General features: G+C 43.4%; 1 protein-coding gene across 8 annotated transcripts in view; it reads left to right on the forward strand.

Annotated features, from left to right (window-relative positions):
* Window positions 1-5,487: 5,487 nt before the first annotated feature.
* ATXN2 (ataxin 2) overlaps window positions 5,488-20,941 on the forward strand; it is a 116,052-nt gene continuing 100,598 nt past the window's right edge. For 3 of the 8 annotated variants that reach the window (XM_078060969.1, XM_078060970.1, XM_078060974.1), the window contains exon 1: window positions 5,489-5,994. In XM_078060969.1, coding sequence (XP_077917095.1) covers window positions 5,795-5,994 — 200 coding nt within the window. In that variant the 5' untranslated portion in view covers window positions 5,489-5,794. Of the gene's footprint in view, window positions 5,995-20,941 lie in introns of all 8 variants that reach the window. The other 5 variants (XM_078060971.1, XM_036080573.2, XM_078060975.1 and 2 more) reach the window with 2 other exon arrangements.

The raw sequence follows: 20,941 nt of genomic DNA on the forward strand, positions 1-20,941 counted from the left end.
GCATTCTTTTCTTTTAATTTTAAAGATTTTATCTTATTTATTTTTAAGATTTTATTTATTCATGAGAGACAGAGAGAGAGAGAGAGAGAGGCAGAGGGAGAAGCAGGCTCCCAAGGAGCAGGGAGCCCGATGCAGGACTTGATCCCAGGACTCTGGGATCATGACCTGAGCCGAAGGCAGACGCTTAACCATCTGAGCCACCCAGGTGCCCGATTTTATCTTTTTTTAAAAAAAGATTTTATTTATTTGAGAGAGAGAGAGAGTACAAGTGGGGGGAGAGGCAGAGAAGTGGGAGAAGCAGACTCCCCACTGAGCAGGACCCCCGGGATCACAACCTGAGCCCAAGGCAGACACTTAACCCACTGAGCCACCCAGGCGTCCCTTAAAGATTTTATCTTTAATCTCTACACCAAACGTGGAGCTTGAACTCAACCCCAAGATAGGAGTCACATGCTCCACCAATCAAGCCAGCCGGGTGCCCCTTTAAAGAATTCTGAATGCATGTGGAAATCATAGGAAATGCACTTTTTGGTTCATCTGTATTGTTGTCTTTTGCTGCATGACAAATTAACCCAGAACTTACTGATTGAAACAATTTGAAACTGATTGAAAGGGCTGGGAATCTGGTGTGGCTAAGTCCAGCATCTCTAGCTCAGGGGCTCTAACAAAGCCGATTAAGGTCCTTTGATGGAGGCTGCAGCCACTTCAAGCCTTGACTGGGAGATGAGTCATTTCCAAGCTTACCCACATGGCTGTTGACAGCCATCAGGTCCTCACTGCTGTGCTGTGGACAATTCCTTGCCATGGCAGCTAGCTTCCTTCAAACAAGTGAGTGAGAGAAGGCAGTCCAAAATAAAAGCCACAGTCTTTTTATAACCTAATCTTGGAAGTGAAAACCCATGAGTTTTTCAAACTTTTTTTTTTTTTTTTTTTAAGATTTTATTTATTTGACAGAGAGAGACACAGCGAGAGAGGGAACACAAGCAGGGGGAGTGGGAGAGGGAGAAGCAGGCTTCCCGCTGAGCAGGGAGCCTGATGCGGGGCTCGATCCCAGGACCCTGAGATCATGACCTGAGCCGAAGGCAGACGCTTAACGACTGAGCCACCCAGGCGCCCCGAGTTTTTCAAACTTTTTGTTGGAAGGAAGCCACTAGGTCCAGCTCATATTCAATTGGTGGGAATTTCACTGGGTCTGACCACCAGGAGAACAGGATCACATGGGGTGGTCTTTTTTTTTTTTTTCTTTTAAGATTTTATTTATTTATTTGAAAGAGAGAGCACAAGCGGGTGGGGGGGTGGGTGGGGAAGGCAGAGGGAGAGGGAAAAGCAGACTTCCTGCTGAGCAGGGAGCCCGATGCGGGGCTGGATCCCAGGACCCTGAGATCATGACCCAAGGCGATGGCAGATGCTTAACTGACTGAGCCACCCAGGTGCCCCCACATGGGGTGGTCTTACAGGCTGCCTACCACACCATTAAAAAAAAAAGATTGATTTATTTTAAAGAGAGAGAGCGTGAGCGAGCTCGAAATGTGTGTATGTGAGTGGGGAGAGGGGCAGAGGGAGAGAATCTCAAGCAGACTCCCTGCTGAGTGCAGACCCTGATGCAGGGCTCGATCCCAGGATCCTCAGATCATGACCCGAGCTGAAATCAAGAACTGGAGGCTTAACCAACTGAGCCACCCAGGCACTCCACACACCACTTTGTCTTAAGGGGCATTATCCTGATGTTTACATTTAAAGCTAGAGCACTCTGATGTCACAGTTGCTGTTAAATAGCCACATCTTTATATGTCTAGAATGGAAGTGAAGGGTTTGCAATAAAACATATTTCTTGGTTTTGGGTGGTGATCTTCCTTGGACAAAGGAAAAAAGGGTGTGTATACAGACTGGACTCCATGGTAGAGGTTCTCTTGGTTTTCATTTTAATATAAAAGCAGAAATTTTAATGATAAACCCTCAAACATTCCAGGTATGGATGTAAAATGGCAGTCACTTTAGAAAAGAGTTTGATGGTATCTTTTTTTTTTTTTAAGATCTTATTTATTCAGGGATGCCTGGCTGGCTCAGTCGATTAAGCATCTGCCCTCGGCTCGGGTCATGATACTAGGGTCCTGGGATGGAGTCCCACATTGGGCTCCTTACTTAGCGGGAAGCCTGCTTCTCCCTCTCACTCTGCCAGCCACTCCCCCTGCTTGTGCTCTTTCTCTCTCTGACAAATAAATAAAAATCTTAAAAAAAAAAAGATTTTATTTATTCGTTTGAGAGAGAGAGAGAGCACAAGCAGGGGGAGAGGCAGAGGGCAGGGGAGAGGCAGAGGGCAAGGGAGGGGGAGAAGCAGACTCCCCGCTGAGCTGGGAGCCCAACATGGGGCTCAATCCCAGGATCTAGAGATCATGACCTGAGCCGAAGACAGACACTTAACCATTTGAGCCACTCAGGCGCCCTGATAGTATCTTTAAAAAGTTAAATATAAATTTACCATACCAGCCCAACATTCCATTACTAAGCATCCGCTCAAGAGAAATGAAAACATATATCCACATGAGGACATAGTTTACAGAAACATTCATAGCAGCATTATTCATAATAGCTCCAAACTTGAAACAATCTAAAGGCCCACCAACTGGTGAGTAGATACACAAAATGTGATATATCCATACAATGGAATACTACTCAGTCATAATAAGTAATGAAACATTGATACATGCTATGACATAGATAAACCTCCAAAACATTAACATATGCCAAGTGAGAGAAGGCAGAGACCAATTGTTAGATTCCATGTATATGAAGTATCTACAATAGATAAATCCATTGAAAATAGATTAGTGGAAACAAATAATGCAATATATGTTAAGAAAGAAAAAAAGAAGAAGAATGTAGCAGGAGGGGAAGAACGAAGGGGGGGAAATCGGAGGGGGAGACGAACCATGAGAGACGATGGACTCTGAAAAACAAACTGAGGGTTCTAGAGGGGAGGGGGGTGGGAGGATGGGTTAGCCTGGTGATGGGTATTGAGGAGGGCACGTTCTGCATGGAGCACTGGGTGTTATGCACAAACAATGAATCATGGAACACTATATCTAAAACTAATGATGTAATGTATGGGGATTAACATAACAATAAAAAATTTAAAAAATAAATAAATATCAGCCCAAAAAAAAAAAAAAGAAAATAGATTAGTGGTTGCTGGGGCTGAGAATGGGAACCAGGAGTAACTACAAATGGGTATAAGGATCCTTTTAGGGTGATGGCAATGTTTTGAAATTAATGGTGATGGTCGCATAGCTGTGAATTCACTGAGAATCACTGAATTGTATACAAAAATGGGTAAATTTTATAATATGTAAATTATACATCGATAAATTATTAAATATATTTTAAATGATAGTGGGTAAAAACTTTCTCAGCCTAAATGAAATCAAGTTCAGCTGTCAGCTTCAGGTTTTCTTATTCCTCTTCTCTTTTATCTCCCACCTGTCTACAGTTTGGTGCTAAGATTGATGGGATCATGGGTCCACATACGGTTAACTATCAAATCATTAAACCAGAGAAAGTTGGTTGTATTTCTATTATGGTCCATCTTCTTTTTATTTTTTTTTTTTATTTATTTTTTTTATTTTTTTATTTTTTAAAGATTTTATTTATTTATTTGAGAGAGAGAGAATGAGAGAGAGCACATGAGAAGGGGGAGGGTCAGAGGGAGAAGCAGACTCCCTGCCGAGCAGGGAGCCCGATGCGGGACTCGATCCAGGGACTCCAGGATCATGACCTGAGCCGAAGGCAGTCGCTTAACCAACTGAGCCACCCAGGCGCCCCTCCATCTTCTTTTTTTTAAAGATTTTATTTATTTATTTGAGAGACAGGGAGAGAACAAGGGGGGTAGGGGCAGAGGGAGAGGGAAAGGGTTCTCACTCCTGGCTGAGCAGGAAGCCCCATGCGGGGCTCTATCCCACCACCGTGTGATCATGACCTGAGCTGAAGGCTGAGGCTTAATAGACTGAGATACCCAGGCGCCCCTCTCATCTGGTTTTTTAATCTCAATTTCCTTTGGGTTAATTTTTAAAGGATTTTGCAACTGTTGGTTTAAAATAATACTTTTTGTTCTCAACCTTTTTACCTCAGATGGGGAGATAAAGCTGATTTCCTACTTTTCACTTATTTGCAGAATGTAATGATAATTTTTGCCTGGACTATCTAGGAGATTAATTTCAATTTAGCTACTGGAGACTAGTGGTTTAATCATTCTCCAAGTTTTTTTTATGTCTTTACCTTTATCTGACAATTCTGGTTAGATTGAGGGAATTTTATTGCCCCCCCAGTCATTTCTTTAAGTAATTTTACTTAAAAAAAAAAAAAAACCAAAAAACTCAATTCTTCACTCAAAAAAAAAATCCTCTTGCTTCCAGTTTAATTGCAACACTTTTAAAAAACGGACTACTGTGCTGGCTAGCAATCTAAGTTAAAGTAAAACTTCTAAAGGGGCCAAGGTCTAAAGTTCACACATTCTTGTGAGGTCTGTTCTGTCTCCACTAAGGGAGACCCCATTATCCATAGCTCTACCAATCACGTACATTTCCTTCTGAGTCTCATGAATGAGGAAAAAAGAAGTTCAAGTGAGGGAAAATGGGTTCAAATGAAGGTCAGATACCCAAAAGAGTTTTCTGGCTACTGTGTGCTGCCGAGGTGGAAAAAGTGGGGAAAAGGTAACCAGATGTAGGTGGCCCTGGGAGGCTGCTCGACTCCCAAGACTGTTAGTCTTGGCAGGGAAAAAAAGGACTGCCTTTATTTTAGACATCCAGTGACGCGGTGGGAGCCTACTGTGTGCCAGGTGCTGCGCATACAAAGACAACTATGGGATGCTTGTGTTCTAGATGCTTCTTACGTAGCAGGACAGAGTCTCCGCCCGGAAGGGCCTCGCAGTCCACGTTCGAGGTTGCATCAGGTGGGGGTAAACACGCACTCTCCCAGTAGTCTGAGGACGCCGAAGGATTACTGGGGGGCGGGGAAGAAACACTTCCCTCCCGTCCTCTAGACCAGGCCGGCCCTGAGGGCGAAGACAGACACGCCCTCCCGAAGGGCAGACCCGCCTCGAGGAGGGCGGATCCGGGCAGGGCCGCCGGCCGGGCCCTCACCCGACCCCCGCGAACGCAGCCCAGCGCGGCGCCCGCTCCTCACGTGTCCCTCCCGGCCTCGGGGTCGTCTCACGTTCTGCTTCCGTCCGACCCTTCCGACTTCCGGTAAAGAGTCCCCGTACCGCACCACCGCGCCCACCCGGCATCGCCACGCGGCGCCTCTGTGTGCCCGACCCCCGATGCGCTCGGCGGTCGCAGCTCCTCGGAGCCCCGCAGCGGCCATCGAGCCACGCCGCTTCGTCGCGGCCAGGTGGCCCGGGCGGCGCTCGCTCCCGCGGCCGGCGCGGCGGGGCGGGCGGGGCGGCGGCGGCGCGGCTTCGGGCCCGTATCCCTCCGCCGCCCCTCCCCCGCCCGGCCCCGGCCCCCCTCCCTCCGGGCAGCGCTCGCCTCCCTCCGCCTCAGACTGTTTTGGTAGCAACGGCAACGGCGGCGGCGCGTCCCTGCCCGGCTCCCGGCGGCTCCACGGTTTCGGCGGGCCTCCCCGCCCCTTCGTCGTCCTCCTTCTCCCCCTCGCCGGCCCGGGCACCCCCCCGGCCGCGCCATCCCGCGCCTCCCCGCTCGGCGCCCGTGCGTCCCCGCCGCGCTCCGGCGTCTCCTCGGCGCGCCCGGCTCCCGGCTGTCCCCGCCCGGCGTGCGGGCCGGTGTATGGGCCCCTCACCATGTCGCTGAAGCCCCAGCAACAGCAGCAGCAGCAGCCGCCCGCGGCCGCCAATGCCCGTAAACCCGGCGGCAGCGGCGGCCTTCTCACGTCGCCTGCCGCCGCGCCGTCGCCGTCCTCAGTCTCATCGTCCTCGGCCGTGGCTTCCTCCTCCTCGGCGGCGGCGGCGAGCGCAGGCGGCGGGCGGCCCGGCCTGGGCAGGTGGGTGTCTCGCCCCAGCCCCCTCCGCTCCAGGCCTGGACGAGCTCAGGCCTCGCGTCCCCTCCCCCGCGGCCCACACCGTCGTCCCCGCCCTGTGACCGGCCTGGCTTGGTGGGGTGGGCTGGGGGCCCGCAGTGGGGGTGGGACTCCCGCTCCCCTCTAGAGCCCGGGGGTTTGGGTGGGGGGCCTTGCGGGATCCCTCCGGGAATGTCAGGTCGTGTCCAGCCTCCCGCAACATCCCCACCCCCTCCCCCAAACGGTCAAGATGGAAGGACTGGGCAGCCTCCCCCTCTCCATTTAAGTGTTCGGGAGGGATTCACAGGTTTCACCAATTGTCAGCTCCTGTTCCTCCTTTAACTCTAACGTGGAGGGGATGCTTGGGCAGCGCCTCCCCCCCCCCCCAACTTAAATATTAACGTGAAATGGTCTTTAGGTTTTGGTCAGTCTCCCGAAACTTGCCAACTCCCCCTTTGGGGAATAACGAGGAAGGGGGAAAGTTAGGGCAGCGTCCCCCCTGTCCGTTAAAGGGGCAGCCACGGGGCTCATCTGGAATCGTTAGGGTCTGTCTAGTGTGCGTAACCACCCCATTCCCCTGCCCTGGGAAAGGTCGAAGAACCGGATTGAGGTGGGTGGGCAGTGGCCCCCCGCTCCCCTCCCCATTTAAATCTGAGGCGGCGTCGGGGGCTCCAGAACTCCTGGAATCGTCGGGCTCTGTGCAGAGTCTCCCGCAGCGTTCCGCCCTCCCCCACCTGAGGAAGGGCTGGGGAGTGCCCGGCCCCCTCCCGGCCTCCCTCCTTCCCCCGCAAGGCCTCTCCGCCGCGGGTGGTGGCCGATCCGCAATGCTGTTCCGAGGCCGCCGAGGAGAAGGCGCCTTTGAATAGTGGTGGGCGAGGGCCGGACCCAGGCGTGCGTCAGAAGTCCAGGCCAGATCGGGGACGTAGGGGGATGGTGGTGGCAGGGAGCGGGCACGCTGCGCATTTTTCCCAACCCCCGCCCCAATCTTTAAAATTTCGAGGGGAGAGGGATTGCAGCAGGAGACATGGTGGGGTTCCTGAAGGCAGAAATGCGGGTGTTTACTTGCGTCGTCTCCTCCTCTTCCCCCATAAACCTAGGTTTGTGGTAGGGACTGGGGGCCCTGTGTTGTCCCTCTAACCAGGTCTGACTTTGGAGGGTGTGTTTGTGCGGGAAGGCCTGTTGGGGGTGTGTGTGTGGGGTGGTGGTTGTCAGTTCGTATTTCACGAACTAAGAAAATGCTTAGTGTTCAAACGGGGCAGCAAATGTCAATAGACTCCATTCCATTGTGGCCAGTGTCCTTAACTTGGGGAGTGCCGCCAGAGCTCACCAAGGGCACGCAAGTCCATTTCCCCTGTGCCCGGAGCCCATCCGTGTTCGGCACTGCCTTGCCTCCCTTAGGCCTAGGCGGGGTTGGCAGAGTCGATGACGAGGGTCTTCCTGAAATAGACATCCTGGGCTTTAGAAGGTGGGATAAGGGGATTTTTTTTTTTCCGCGCACTGAGTTTTCTTCTTGAAAACAGGTTTTCAGCAATTCGTTTCCAAACAATTTTCATTTATGGCAGGAGAAGTTACCCGTCGAGATGAATCAGAGCTGATTTTTAAGGAATTCTGCTTTCAAGGGGAGAAGGGCGAACATGTTTGTTTGTTTTTTACTTCTACCCTACCTCCCCTCTTGCCCCTTCTCTGAACCACCCACAAACGTTAACCTTACCCCAACTAGTTCAGGTAAAGTGCTTATTTTCCCAGCTCTTTCCACTTAAGATTCTGTAAGTTCAGTTTCCCTTTTTCAGTGGCATCCACAGTGAAAAATGGACAAATTTTGTACATACATAATGTTTTATAGAAAAGAACCCACGGTATTTTTCTTCTTAGGTATCATAGAAATTTGGCAGATATATTCAACTTGTTCAAATAATTAAAAATTAAAACTTAGGCTTTTAAGTTGCAGCGGCTCTCCTTAGGCTTAAAAATTATTTTGTTCCAGAGTGGCTTGAATGATCAAAAATATTTGGAATGTTTTAGTGCCAAAGGTCTTTTTCTGTTCTTTGAGGCTTTACATTTAAGGTTAATTTAAATTCTTCCTTGCTTTAAGTTCTTTCATTTGAGACATAAATTCTGGCCCTTGTTCTTTTTGATAGATATGTGTTCATGGATTCATATAATGTGTACTTTTATTCTTATAAAGATCTTTAATGTACTTGTAGAGTTCCTTTGGATTTTGAACCACTGCCACTGGGTTCTTTGTAAACTGGTTATAATTTCTAGAGTCTCCTCACATATGTTTGTGTGTATCAGCAGCTAAAATAAGTCCCTGAGGCCAAGGGTAAAGAAAGAAGATGCATTGTTTAGAGATAGTAAAATATTCTTGAAAGTCTAGAAATTCACATGTCTTATTTAAATAACATTTCATCACGTTTGACAATTTTTTTAATAGTTTTTCATGGCTTTCAAAAATTTATTCTGCCTTAAATTATCGTATATGTTTTGGAAGGTGACTGTTCTCTTAGAACAACATACCCATAATATTAAAGTCTATTAATCAAAATCTTATTTTTGCCTTTTACCTTTTCATTTTTATATAGCTTTAATTGTGTAATTTTGTGTTGTTTTTTGCTCTTTAGCATTGTATTATAAATATGTTTTAGGTTTTTGGTTAACCATTCAATTGTTGGGATTTGGGTTTCCACATCTTTACTGTTACAGATAGTGGTGCAGTAAACATCTTTATACTAATAGCTTTTGGCTTTAGTCTAATTATTGCCTTAGAGAAAGTTCTCAGGAGTGGTTTTACTGGGTCAAAGGGCTTCCAAGGTTTTTATGGCTCTTGCTAGCTGTGCCATATTACTCTTCAGAAGACTTGTATTAGTTTCCATTGCCAAGAAGGTGGCTCTTCTATAGAATGGTTTCTTTGTCAAACACCGTGGGGGATTTTCAAGGGAAAAGTTGCACTTACTGTCAAGTGAATACATTATTAAGTGCTTTTGTTAGCTACCTGATTATTTATACTTGAGTTTGAATTTGGTTTCTCTGAGGACTTAATGAAATAATATAAGGGAAGATGCTTTGAAAACAGTAACTGTTAACACTAATGAGGATACATGGTTTAACTATTGTGCTCATATTTCTGCTAAGTAGAGGAATGAAAGTCCTGAGAAACTTGTTCTGAAATTTTTGTTGTTAATCTCCCTCATTCATCTAAAGGTATTTTTTATTAGCTGTTAGCCTGTGACCAAGTCATTTTTTTAACTTTTATGTAATTTCATGGCACTGTTAGGAATTATCACTGGTTAACCCATATCTCTTCCCTTTCCTGTTTAAAAAAAATAACGGGTTTACCCATTCTGTTACCCATTCCTAATCCGAAATAATACATTAGAATTTCTTTGGATACCGGATTAAATGTGAGCAAAAACTTCTTATTTTAGTCATTTTCAGCTTAGTACTTCTACTGCTTCTTTCTCTTAAGGCATTGCAACTTGGAAATTATGCTGCAATTTAGTGTAAGTTTTCATTTAAATATCTGTGAGACATTATGTCTTTAAATTAAATCTAGAAGAGCTTAAAACATTGACACCATTGAGCATATAAATTTATTGAAAATCTATGTACAGGCAGTTACAAGTGCTTGGGATATACGAATGAATAAAACAAAGATAGCTGCTCTCCTGGTGTTTCCATTCTAACATGATGAACCAGACAGCAAATGAGACATTAAATTAGCAAACTGTAGGGGCGCCTGGGTGGCTCAGTCGTTAAGCGTCTGCCTTCAGCTCAGGTCATGATCCCAGGGTGCTGGGATCCCCTGGGATCGAGCCCTGCATCGGGCTCCCTGCTCGGCGGGAAGCTTCCTTCTCCCTCTGCCACTCCTGCTTGTGTTCCCTCTCTCGTTGTCTCTCTCTGTCAAATGAATAAATAAAATCTTTTGTAAAATTAGCAAACTGTATATAATATTAGGTAAAAGCTGTGGGATTAGAGGAAAGCAGATTAAGGGTATAATATGGGAATGTGGGGGAAGGGAGTGGGTTGCAATTTTAAATGGGTTGGGGAGGCCTCTTTGAGGAGGTAACATTTGAGCAAAGTTTTGATGGTGAGGTAGTTGGCCATTTGCTTTTCTCTAGATTAATTAGTCATATGGTCCCATTTGTAATTTAGAAGGTTTAAACTGTATCATCCTTTGTTAATTTATTCCTTTATGTGGGTATTGATATATAACCACATTTGTAGTTGGACCAAAAAAGTTAATTGACATTGAGGTCATCAGAGGTAAGCTGTAGATGGCTATTAAAAGCTGTACATTTTTGTTTTTCTAATGGGCTTATATATTTTAACCTAATTGACTTAATTTTTATCCTAAATACCTAGAGAAGATAGGCTTTTTTGGATTGGGCAAAAACCTACAGCAAATCTTTGTCAAAAAAGTAATCCTGTAGTTGCTTAAAGATTTTGCATTTTGAAAAGTCAAAACATTAATGGTGTCAGTCATGGTGTTCCTTTTTTGGTTAAATGTAAGTTTGTATTTTCCATGTCTAATTAGACAGTTATAATTTTACAGATTTTACACAGGGGTTGTTAACTCATAGCTATTTAATAGCCATATGTTTGGACTTGAGGATCTAATTTGTTGTTGTTGTTCTGTGTAGCTACAGCTGTGTTCGAATTTACTTTCACCCCTGCGTTTTTATACCTTGAAATAGATTTTAAGTTTTTAGTAGATTTTTTCCCTGGAGTTGTAATTTTCTATTTTGGATAGTTAGGGATAGTGTTTTGATATATAAAGAGTTGAGCCTGAACAAAACCCTGTTTTTTTGTAGCTATTTCAAATGATTATGATAACTTCAGCTGCAATATAAATAGTTTATTAACAGGCCTACCTGCTACTATATCTTTTTTTTTTTTTTTTTTAAGATTTTATTTATTTATTTGACAGAGAGAGACACAGCGAGAGAGGGAACACAAGCAGGGGGAGTGGAAGAGGGAGAAGCAGGCTTCCCGCAGAGCATGGAGCCCGATGCGGGGCTCGATCCCAGGACCCTGGGATCATGACCTGAGCCGAAGGCAGACGCTTAACGGTCTGAGCCACCCAGGTGCCCCACTACTATATCTTTTCAAGTGAAAGCAGTTGTTTTTGTTTTGTTTTTGAAGCACATCTGGGTCATTTATGACTGTTACCATACCGCGATTTTAAGAGGTCAATATAGTGGTCTTTTCATATTTCAGCAAGAGTGTCTAAAATAAAAGTAGGATGCTCTTTCTTCTTGAGGTCTTTTTGCCTGCTTAGATGTTAGACTTCAAAAAATAGAGATGTTTTTATCAGAAAGTTTACTTATCAGTGAATGTGAAGCTGGTATCAAGCTTTTGAAAGTTTGTAGCATCTAAATCTAGAATCTGTAATGTAGGCACTTTTGAACGTGTAACCTTTACTAGCATTACTTATGATAGGTTGAGCTGTATCTTAATGTGTTTTTTGATATCCTTAAAGTATATTTTTCTATTCAAAAAGCATTTCTTCTGCTTTTGAAGGTAAATGTTCTATGTAGAATAGTAGTAGTCTCCATTGAGGTCCTTGCCAGACAACGCAGATATGCAGTTTTGTAGGCAGTGGTGTCATAAACCACTTTCCTGTTATTTAAAACACCAATTAATTCAAGAGATTTTTATGTCTCATATATATATATATACATATATATATATATATATATATATATATGTAAAAGATTTCGGGCTTTGTGACACGAAGATATGTATAGAATGTGGTTGTGGATCTTCAGCGGATCTTAAGCTGCCTGTAGTATAATGGAGATAAGAGATGTACTTGAACCAGTGTCCAGAACAGATTTCTTCTTCTTTTTTTTTTTTTGAACTTTATTTTTTTTATTATAGTTGAGTATAGTTGACACATAATATTACATTAGTTTGAGGTGTAGAACTTAGTGATTGGACAAGTTTATGCATTATGCTATGTTTACCACAAGTACAGCTATCATCTGTCCCATTACATCACTATTAACATATTGATTGTATTCCTTATGCTCTACTTTGTATTCCAGTGACTGACTTTATCTCCCTCTCGCCTTCCCCTGTCTTGCCCCCCTACCCTCTGCAACCATCAGTTTGTTCTCTGTATTTATAGTTCTGATTCTGCTTTTTGTTTATTCATTTTTTTAAAGATTTCATGTAAGAGTGGAATCATACGGTATTTGTCTTTCTCAGTCTGACTTATTTTCACTTTAGCATAATACCCTCTAAGTCCATCCATGTTGACTCAACAGATTTATTCTTGAAATTAATAGAGAGGGTGCCTGGGTGGCTCAGTTGGTTAAGCATCTGCCTTCGGCTCAGGTCATGATCCCAGGGTCCTGGGATCGAGCCCTGCATCCGGCTCCTTCCTCCTGCGGGGAGCCTGCTTCTCCCTCTGCCCCTCCCCCCGCTTGTGTGCGCGCGCTCTCTCATGCAAAAATAAATCTTTTTTAAAAATAAAAAAATTAGTAGAGAAATAGTCTTTGTACAGGTACTGCGTCACTTATATATGAAAGTTCTGTCTCATAATTTGAAAAACAGTAAGTTTTAAATACTCACTGGAGAAAAGAGTACAGAGAATCAAAAAGCAAAGCCAAAACTCCTTTAAAATCACCCACAGTCTTTCCTTTGACATAACTACTGTTGGAAGTTTAGAGCTCATCTTTTCAGACTCTTTGTGAACATACATAGAATAAACAAAATGGAATCATATGGTATATACGGTTTCGGCTTCAAGAGTATATATTGTCTTTTAAAATATTTTCCCCCTAAAACTGTAGAATTTTAGAGCAGGGAGAAATAACAGAAAATCTTACCTTAAAATAGAAGGGAAAAAACCCTAAGCTTTGAGAAGTTAGGGGACTTGCCCAAAGCAACTTATTTGTAGAATTTTATTATATTCCTCTCTTTAAATAAACACAGACACAGACATAAACAAGATTATGCTGTGTATTTTAAAGAATACAACAACCACAGACAGTCCTTGACCTTCAGGATATCTTTTTGTAACATTGAAGTTTGGCTCAGTAAAATAGGAGCTCCAGTTCTTTATCGTTTTGGAAGATACATGTAATTTTTTACATATGTGGCATGAAATCTACTTAAATGTTAAGTCCTTGGTTTTATTATTTTTAAAAATTAGTGTTGTTATGAATCTGGGGTTGCTTATGAAAATTTGCCGCAACTACTAACCTTAGATTTTATTTGCTGAAAATTATTTGCGGTTGTTGTCATGTGAAAATCAGAAATTCCTTTTAATTTAAAAATATTCTAATGTAGATTGCTTATATTATGAGCCTTGAAGTGGCTATAAAATAGCAATTTCATGCCATGATTAATAGCTAACTGCATTTTGGGAACTGGATAAAATGGCATTCTATAATGGCTTCTTTGTAAATCCCATCAGTTTGTGGTATGAAACTTGTCTGTGATGTAATTATAAATGAATGTGGCTGATTTTTATAAGTATATAAGAACTTTAGAATGTTGTACTTGAAAGTATTACTTCGAGAGCCTTTATCTAACAGTTTTGTCAGTGGTTAAATATTTTTGATTGCCACTTTATGTTCTTACTGGTTTTATGAATTATTAAACAGTATTCTTAGGGGTAATCTTGTAAATAGTCAAAATTAATCTTGATTATAGTTTTAGTTTAAAAAGAAGGAAAAGGCTAGTTTTGAACCAGATTGTGCATTTTTCTTTTGGGGCTCAAAAATCATTTTTGTGGAGTAATTACCTGTGTTCATTCCTGAAACACACTTGAAAATTAGGTGAAGACCTGTGGTTTTTACATTGAAGTTTGTGTAGATTACAGAAAGGGGGAGCTCTTCAGGGCCTCTTTCAGAGTTTATTTGCTTTTTACTTTACACATGATTTTACATAGCTTGCATTTTTGATTTACAGATTGCCAGCAATAGAAAAGTAAAACTTTTATTTACTTATTTTTTAAAGAGTTTATTTGAGAGAGAGCGAGAGCGTGAGAGAGAGGGAGAGGGACAAGCAGACTCTGTGCTGAGTGCGGAACCTGCCACAGGGCTGGATCTCACGACCCTGAGATCGTGACCTGAGCCGAAATCAAGAGTCAGATGCTTAACCGACTAAGCCACCCAGGTGCCCCAGAAAGGTAAAACATTTAGAGGCAAACATACCGACAGCAATTAGAAATACTAATAGCGTGACAGAAAGTTAAGAGAATGGAGAATTACAAAAACAGACGTAAGAACTCAAAGTACACCATTTGACTCTCAGGTTGTAGCTGTGTGCCTTAGTAGACCCGAGGCAGTACTGTTGTATAGCACAATAAATATAGTTAGTTGATGTGCTCATAATAGCGACTCAACACAGAGGTCAATTTTTTTTCATATTTTTCAAAGAAGTATTTTTCAAACTATAGGTCATGACCTCTTAATTGTAAAAATCAAAATGAAAAAGGATAGAAGATACTGGACTGCATTGCATTGGTAGAAGTAAGAATTGTTTTAAAGAACTGTTTGAGTCAATGTATATATACTGTGTTGTGATGCAAACTAATTTTTTTTTTTTTTTAAGATTTTATTTATTTATTTGACGAGAGAGGGAACACATGCAGAGGGAGTGGGAGAGGGAGAAGCAGGCTTCCCGCCGAGCGGGGAGCCCGATGCGGGGCTCGATCCCAGGATCCTGAGATCATGACCCGAGCCGAAGGCAGACGCTCAACCACTGAGCCACCCAGGAGCTCCTGTAATATTTTGTTGATGTAGTGAAAGTCACTGATTTAGAGGCACCAAGCTGCAGGAAAAGGATTGAGGAAGGGTTTTACAGTTAAGTGTCTGCTAGGTTGCCAGATTAGTAAATAAAAATATGGGATGCCCAGCTGAACTTGAATTTCTGATCAGCAGTGACTAATACTAAAGTATGAATATGCCCCAAATTGCATGGAACAAAATTATTCATTAATTTGAAATTCCGATTTAATGGGGCATCCTTTATTTTATCTGGTAACCCTAGTCTAGGCTAGAATCAGGGTTCACCGCTTGGTAACTAAAATTTAAGCTCTGTGAGGGCGGAAACTTGATTTTGTTTACTGCTGTGTCCCAATCTGTTCAAACAGTCATTGGCACTTAGGAAGTGGTGAGCTGTTTGAATAATTGTGGCAGGTCACTCACTCTTAGGCTCAGTTTCTTTATCTGTTAAAAGGAGAAGGGGCACCTGGGTGCCTCGGTTAGTTGAGTGTTCAGCTCTTGGTTTCAGCTCAGGTCATGATCTCAGGGTTCTGGGATCAAGTCTCGAGTCCCATGTCTGTGTTCCCCCTGCCCTCGGGCTGCATGCTCAGCAGGGAGCCGACTTGAGATTCTCTCTCCCTCTGCCCTGCCCGACTCAGGTTTACGTGTGCCTGTGCACGTGTTCTCTTTCACTCTCCAAAAATTAAATCTTTTTATTTAAAAAAAATTTTTTTTAAAGATTTATTTATTTATTTATTTATTTGACAGAGAGAGCGGGCAAGTAGGCAAAGCAGCAGGGAGAGGGAGAAGCAAACTCTCCGCTGAGCAGGGAGCCCAACATGGGGCTCGATCCCAGGATCATGACCTGAGCTGAAGGCAGACCCTTAACCGACTGAGCCACCCAGGCGCCCCTGTTTTTTAAATAAAAAAGATTTTATTTATTTGACAGAAAGAGAGCGAGAACAAGCAAGGGGAACGGCATGTAGAGGGAGAAGCAGGCTCCCTGCTCAGCGGAGAGCCTGATGCAGGGCTCGATCCCAGGGTCCTGGGATCATGACCCGAGCCGAAGGCAGCTGGTTAACTGACTGAGCCACCCAGGTGCCCCAATTAAGTCTTTTTAAAAAAGGAGAAAATAGGGGCGCCTGGGTGGCTCAGTCAGTTACGCAGCTGCCTTCGGCTCGGGTCATGATCCCGGCGTCCTGGGATTGAGCCCCATGTCAGGCTCCCTGCTCAGCAGAGAGCCTGCTTCTCCCTCTACCTGCCGCTCCTCCTACTTGTGCTCTCTTTCTATCAAATAAATAAATAAAATCTTTAAAAAAAAAAAAAAAGAAAAGGAGAAACTACCTTCTTTAAAAAGTGAGATACTGAATTTTTATTACATTCCATTCTTGGTACATAGTAAGCACTCACTATTTTAGAGTCATGCAGATTCGGAGTTGGAAAGTAGCTGTGGTGGATTTTTAGTTCTCATTTTTCTTTACAGGTGAGGAAACCAAGGCCACAGAGCTTATTTGCCAGAGTTCTCTCATCATTGGCTGCATAGCTGGCTTTAGAATCTTGTTCCCTTTTCTTTCTAGGATAGCATTTTTAAAAATTTAAAGTCCAGTTAATTAACCTACAGTGTAATATTAGTTTCAGGTGTACAATATAGTGATACTAATATAACATATAGTTTTTAAAAGATTTTATTAGAGCACGTGCGCATGGAGTGGGGGAGTAGAGGAAGAGGGAGAAGCAGGCTCTCCACCGATGGAGCCTGATGCGGGGCTCCATCCCAGGGCCCCAGGATCACGACTAGAGCTGAAGACAGAACTTAACCGACTGGGCCACCCAGGCGTCCCTAATATATTTCCTAAGACTCGTTTTAAAAATTTGGTGTTTATTCAGTAATCTTGAGAAGAATCACCTATCCAGAAAAAATCATTTCTAAAGTGTTCTGAGTTAGCAAAGGCTCTACTCTACTTTTGCTCTCTTTTGTTTCGTCACGTTTCAAGTGAAAGTGTGTCTTCAGTCCCCCCCCCCCTTTTTTTTAAGATGTATTTATTTGAGAGTGTGTGTGTGGAGGGGGGAGGAGCAGAGGGAGAGAGAGAATACCAAGCAGACTCTGTGCAGAGCCTGACCTGACTTGGAGCTTGATCCCAGGACCCCAAAAGCATGACCTGAGCTGAAACCAAGATTCGGACGCTTAACTGAGCCACGCAGGTGCACTCTTTAGTTCTTTTAAATAAAGTTCCTGTACTGTTTCTGCCAGGGATTCTTTTCCTTTCTTCTGTGACTGTCCATTTCTGATACTCATCCTACATGGCAAGTAGGTTTTACCTTATATGCCAATTCTGATTGGAGTGTTATGTAGAGGATTTTTTTTTTTTTTATGATTTATTTGAGAGAGAGAGAGATTGAGAGAACGAGTGGGAGGAGGGGTGGAGGGAGCAGACTCCCTGTGGAGCAGGGAGCCCGACTTGGGACTCGATCCCAAGACCTTGGGATTATGACCTGAGCCGAAGGCGGATGCTTAACTGACTGAGCCACCCAGGCACCCTTTGTGGAGGATTCTGAGATTTCATTTGGCCTTAAGGAGGAAATGTGGATAGAGGAGGTGAGGTGAGTCTTTATATCATGGGCACCGGAGGTTATCTGCACACTGGAGCCTAGCAAGCTTCCCTCCAGTCAGCAGATAACCTGGTTGGTCTCTCCATGTCCAGATAACTTCTTCCATACTCCATAGTCATAAGAATGTCCCCCAAACATCTTTCATTTGCCACCTTTCTACTGAGAAACTTTTAGAGGCTCTCATTACTAGCTGGATTGAATCCAGACTATTTGGCCTGATCGCCAAGTCCCTCTGCAGATTGTGCACACTGTATTTATTCTCCAGCATAAATCAAATTATGCCAATGTAGTACTCTCATCCTCTTAAACATAGGTCTTTAATGGCTTAGCTCACATCTTCTCTTGCATATCTCCCCATATTTACCTTGGTTTCTCCTGTGCTGATGTGCAGGATCATTTCCGTGGTATTGAATGCATAGTGCCTTATATTTAAGTGCAGCAGCTTCTCCCTTTACAAACTTCTCTTTAGAATGAACTCAGGAACATAACTACTCCCCAGAACAAAAGCAGGTTAACTCTACCAATAGATGGGTAGGTGGGGTTTTTGTTTTTGTTTGTTTTTTTTAATTTGTGTTATTTATGGTCATTTCATAGTCAGCCATCCCTGTTGTTTTTAAATTCTCTGTGTTTAAACTTAGTTTATTCTTAAAGCTGTCATTTTCAACAAGTGCAGCAGCAGTACTGACAAGTGCCAGTCAGAAGAAAACATTTAATTATGGTAGAAATGAGAGATTGGGGCACCTGGCTGGCTCAGTCAGCAGAGCATGTGACTCTTGATGTCAGGGTCGTGAGTTCAAACCCCACATTGGGTGTAGAGATTACTTAAATAAACTTAAGGAAATGAGAGATTTAAAAAAATTAGTAGGAAAATGGCTGGGGACAGGACGAGTTATTCTGAAGGACAGAGAATCAAAAGGACCATGTTTAGTCAGTAATAATCAGCCAAAAATAAAGATAATTAATGGATGAAATGGAAAAACTTGGAAGTTTGCAGCTAATCTTGCTGATTTGGGAGAAGGCTAAAGTAGTTAAAGTGCTGCTGCTGAAACTTGTGTCAGGACTTGCAGAGAGTGCTCCAGGTTCACCGTCATTGAGTACAGGGTCTCAGGTGGCTCCCAGGACACCAGAGAAGGTTTCTTTTTTTAAAGATTTTTTAAATTTATTCATTTGAGACAGAGAACATGAGCAGGGGGAGGTGCAGAGGCAGAGGGAGAAGCAGGCTCTCCGCTGAGCAGGGAGATTTCTTAGAGAAGGTTGTCTTTTGGGAAAAGGTGCCCAGTAGAATTTCATATATTGGGTCTGTAAGCTTCAAAATCTCCTCCTCTCTGAACACGTGGATGATACACAAGAGACTTTTTTTTTTTTTAAAGATTTTATTTATTTATTTGAGAGAGAGAGAATGAGAGAGAGAGCACATGAGAGGGGGGAGGGTCAGAGGGAGGAGCAGACTCCCTGCAGAGCAGGGAGCCCGATGCGGGACTCGATCCCGGGACTCCAGGATCATGACCTGAGCCGAAGGCAGTCACTTAACCAACTGAGCCACCCAGGCGCCCGATACACAAGAGGCTTTTTAAAAAATGTGTCGCTCAGTGTACTCTGATTTAGCTCAGATTGCTAGACAGTTATTCCTTATTGTGATAGATTGCATTTTAATTAGATATATTAAAATATGATTTACATAAAGTTCACCCTTTTTAGTGTATAGCTCTTGAGTTTTCACAAACATAGAGCCTTGGAGCCACTACCACCATTACAGTGTCACTCGAAAGTTTCCTTGTGCCTTTTATCAGTCAGTCCCCTTCCTCTACCCTGGCAATTACTGATCTTTTTCTTGTCATCATAGTTTTGTCTTTTCTGGAATGTCCTATAGATGGAATCGTACAGTACACAGCTTTTTGTGATTGGCTTCTCTTATGTAGAGTAATGGGTTGAGATTCATTTGTGTTACTGCATGTAATAGTTTCTTCCCCACAGTTTGTTCATAAGTGTTGGACAGTTTGCAGTTTTGGCTGTTATGAATAAAGCTGCTATGAATATTTGTGTACAGGTTTTGTGTGGTCATGACGATTTCATTTCTCTTGGTTAAGTACATAGAAATGGGATTGCTGAGTTGTATGACAAGTGTTTATTTAGTTTTAAAAGTAATTGCCAAACTATTTGTTAAAGTCCTGTCCTATTTTGTATTCCCCTCAGCAGTGTATGAGATATTTTAATTGCTCTAATTCCTTGGCAACACTTGGTATGTTAATCTTTAATTTCAGCCAGTCTAGTGGTATTTCATTGTGGTTTGAATTTACATTTCCTTAATGCCTAATGATACTGAACTTCTTTTCACGTGCTTGTTTGCCATTTATAATCATCTTTGGTGAAAAGGACCTATTTGGGCTCTAACTTGTTTGGAAGTAAAAGAGCTTCTGTATTTGTATTGCCTTCTAGGTTTAGAGCATCTTGAGGACAGGGACAAGTGCCTTGTACAACTTACCATACTTAATAAGTGGTAAATTCCTTATTGACTGTATGAGCCTGGGTTTCATTGTTAAGCAGATGAGTTTACTCTGTCAAGGAAAAGCTGTCATCTCAAAAAGGAACATGGCATTTATTTTATAGGCATACCTTAGTTAAACTGTTCTCTTGTTTGCCAGGCCCTGGTGATACTGTAGTAATCATGCCAGATGAGGTCTCTCCCTTCCTGGAGCTTACCTCCTAGTTGGGGAGACAAGGCAGAAAGTTCAGACTGCCTCCTCATGGTATGTTTGAGTTGCTAATGCTTGCCTTTTTCTTATAAAATATTGGAAGGAAGTCTTTTAGATAAGGGAAAGAAAACCTACTGCTTTCGTCAGAAGATAGGCCCTCTTATGAGTGGTCTAGTTTTTTTTTTAGTAGTCTAATATTTTTAAATTTAAATTTTATTTTTTTAAAGATTTCATTTATTTATTTGAGAGAGAGCGAGAGCACGAGTTGGGTGAGGGGCAGAGGGAGAGAGAAGCAGACTCCCCGAGAGCGGGGAGCCTGACTCGGGGCTCGATCCCAGGACCTCGGGATCATGACCTGAGTCGAAGGCAGATGCCTAACCGACTGAGCTATCCAGGCACCCCTAATATTTTTTTTTTTTTTTTTTAAGATTTTATTTATTTGACAGAGAATGAGAGAGAAAGCACATGAGAGGGGGGAGGGTCAGAGGGAGAAGCAGACTCCCTGCTGAGCAGGGAGCCCGATGCGGGACTCGATCCAGGGACTCCAGGATCATGACCTGAGCCGAAGGCAGTCGCTTAACCAACTGAGCCACCCAGGCGCCCCCTAGTATTTTTTTTTTTTAAATTAAGTAAGCTCTCTGTCCATCGTGGGGCTTGAACTCATAACCCTGAGATCAAAAGTCCAGGCTGTATGGACTGAGCCAGCCAGGGGCCCTGAGTAGTCTAGTATGTTGCTAATGGTTTACTCCTTCTAATGCTTTAGGGGCAGCCACTGGCTAGTCACAGAAATCAGTAGGTTTGAGAAGCCTTGCGGTCTAAGCTTGTGAAAGCTGAATGGGGTTGTCCTTGAAATAGAGGGGGAAAAGTTACTGAGTGGAACCCACCTTGAGCTTCCTTTTCTGCTTGGGCATA

Source organism: Halichoerus grypus, chromosome 13 (genome assembly GCF_964656455.1).
Source record: "Halichoerus grypus chromosome 13, mHalGry1.hap1.1, whole genome shotgun sequence".
In the NCBI taxonomy this organism is placed as follows: domain Eukaryota; kingdom Metazoa; phylum Chordata; class Mammalia; order Carnivora; family Phocidae; genus Halichoerus; species Halichoerus grypus.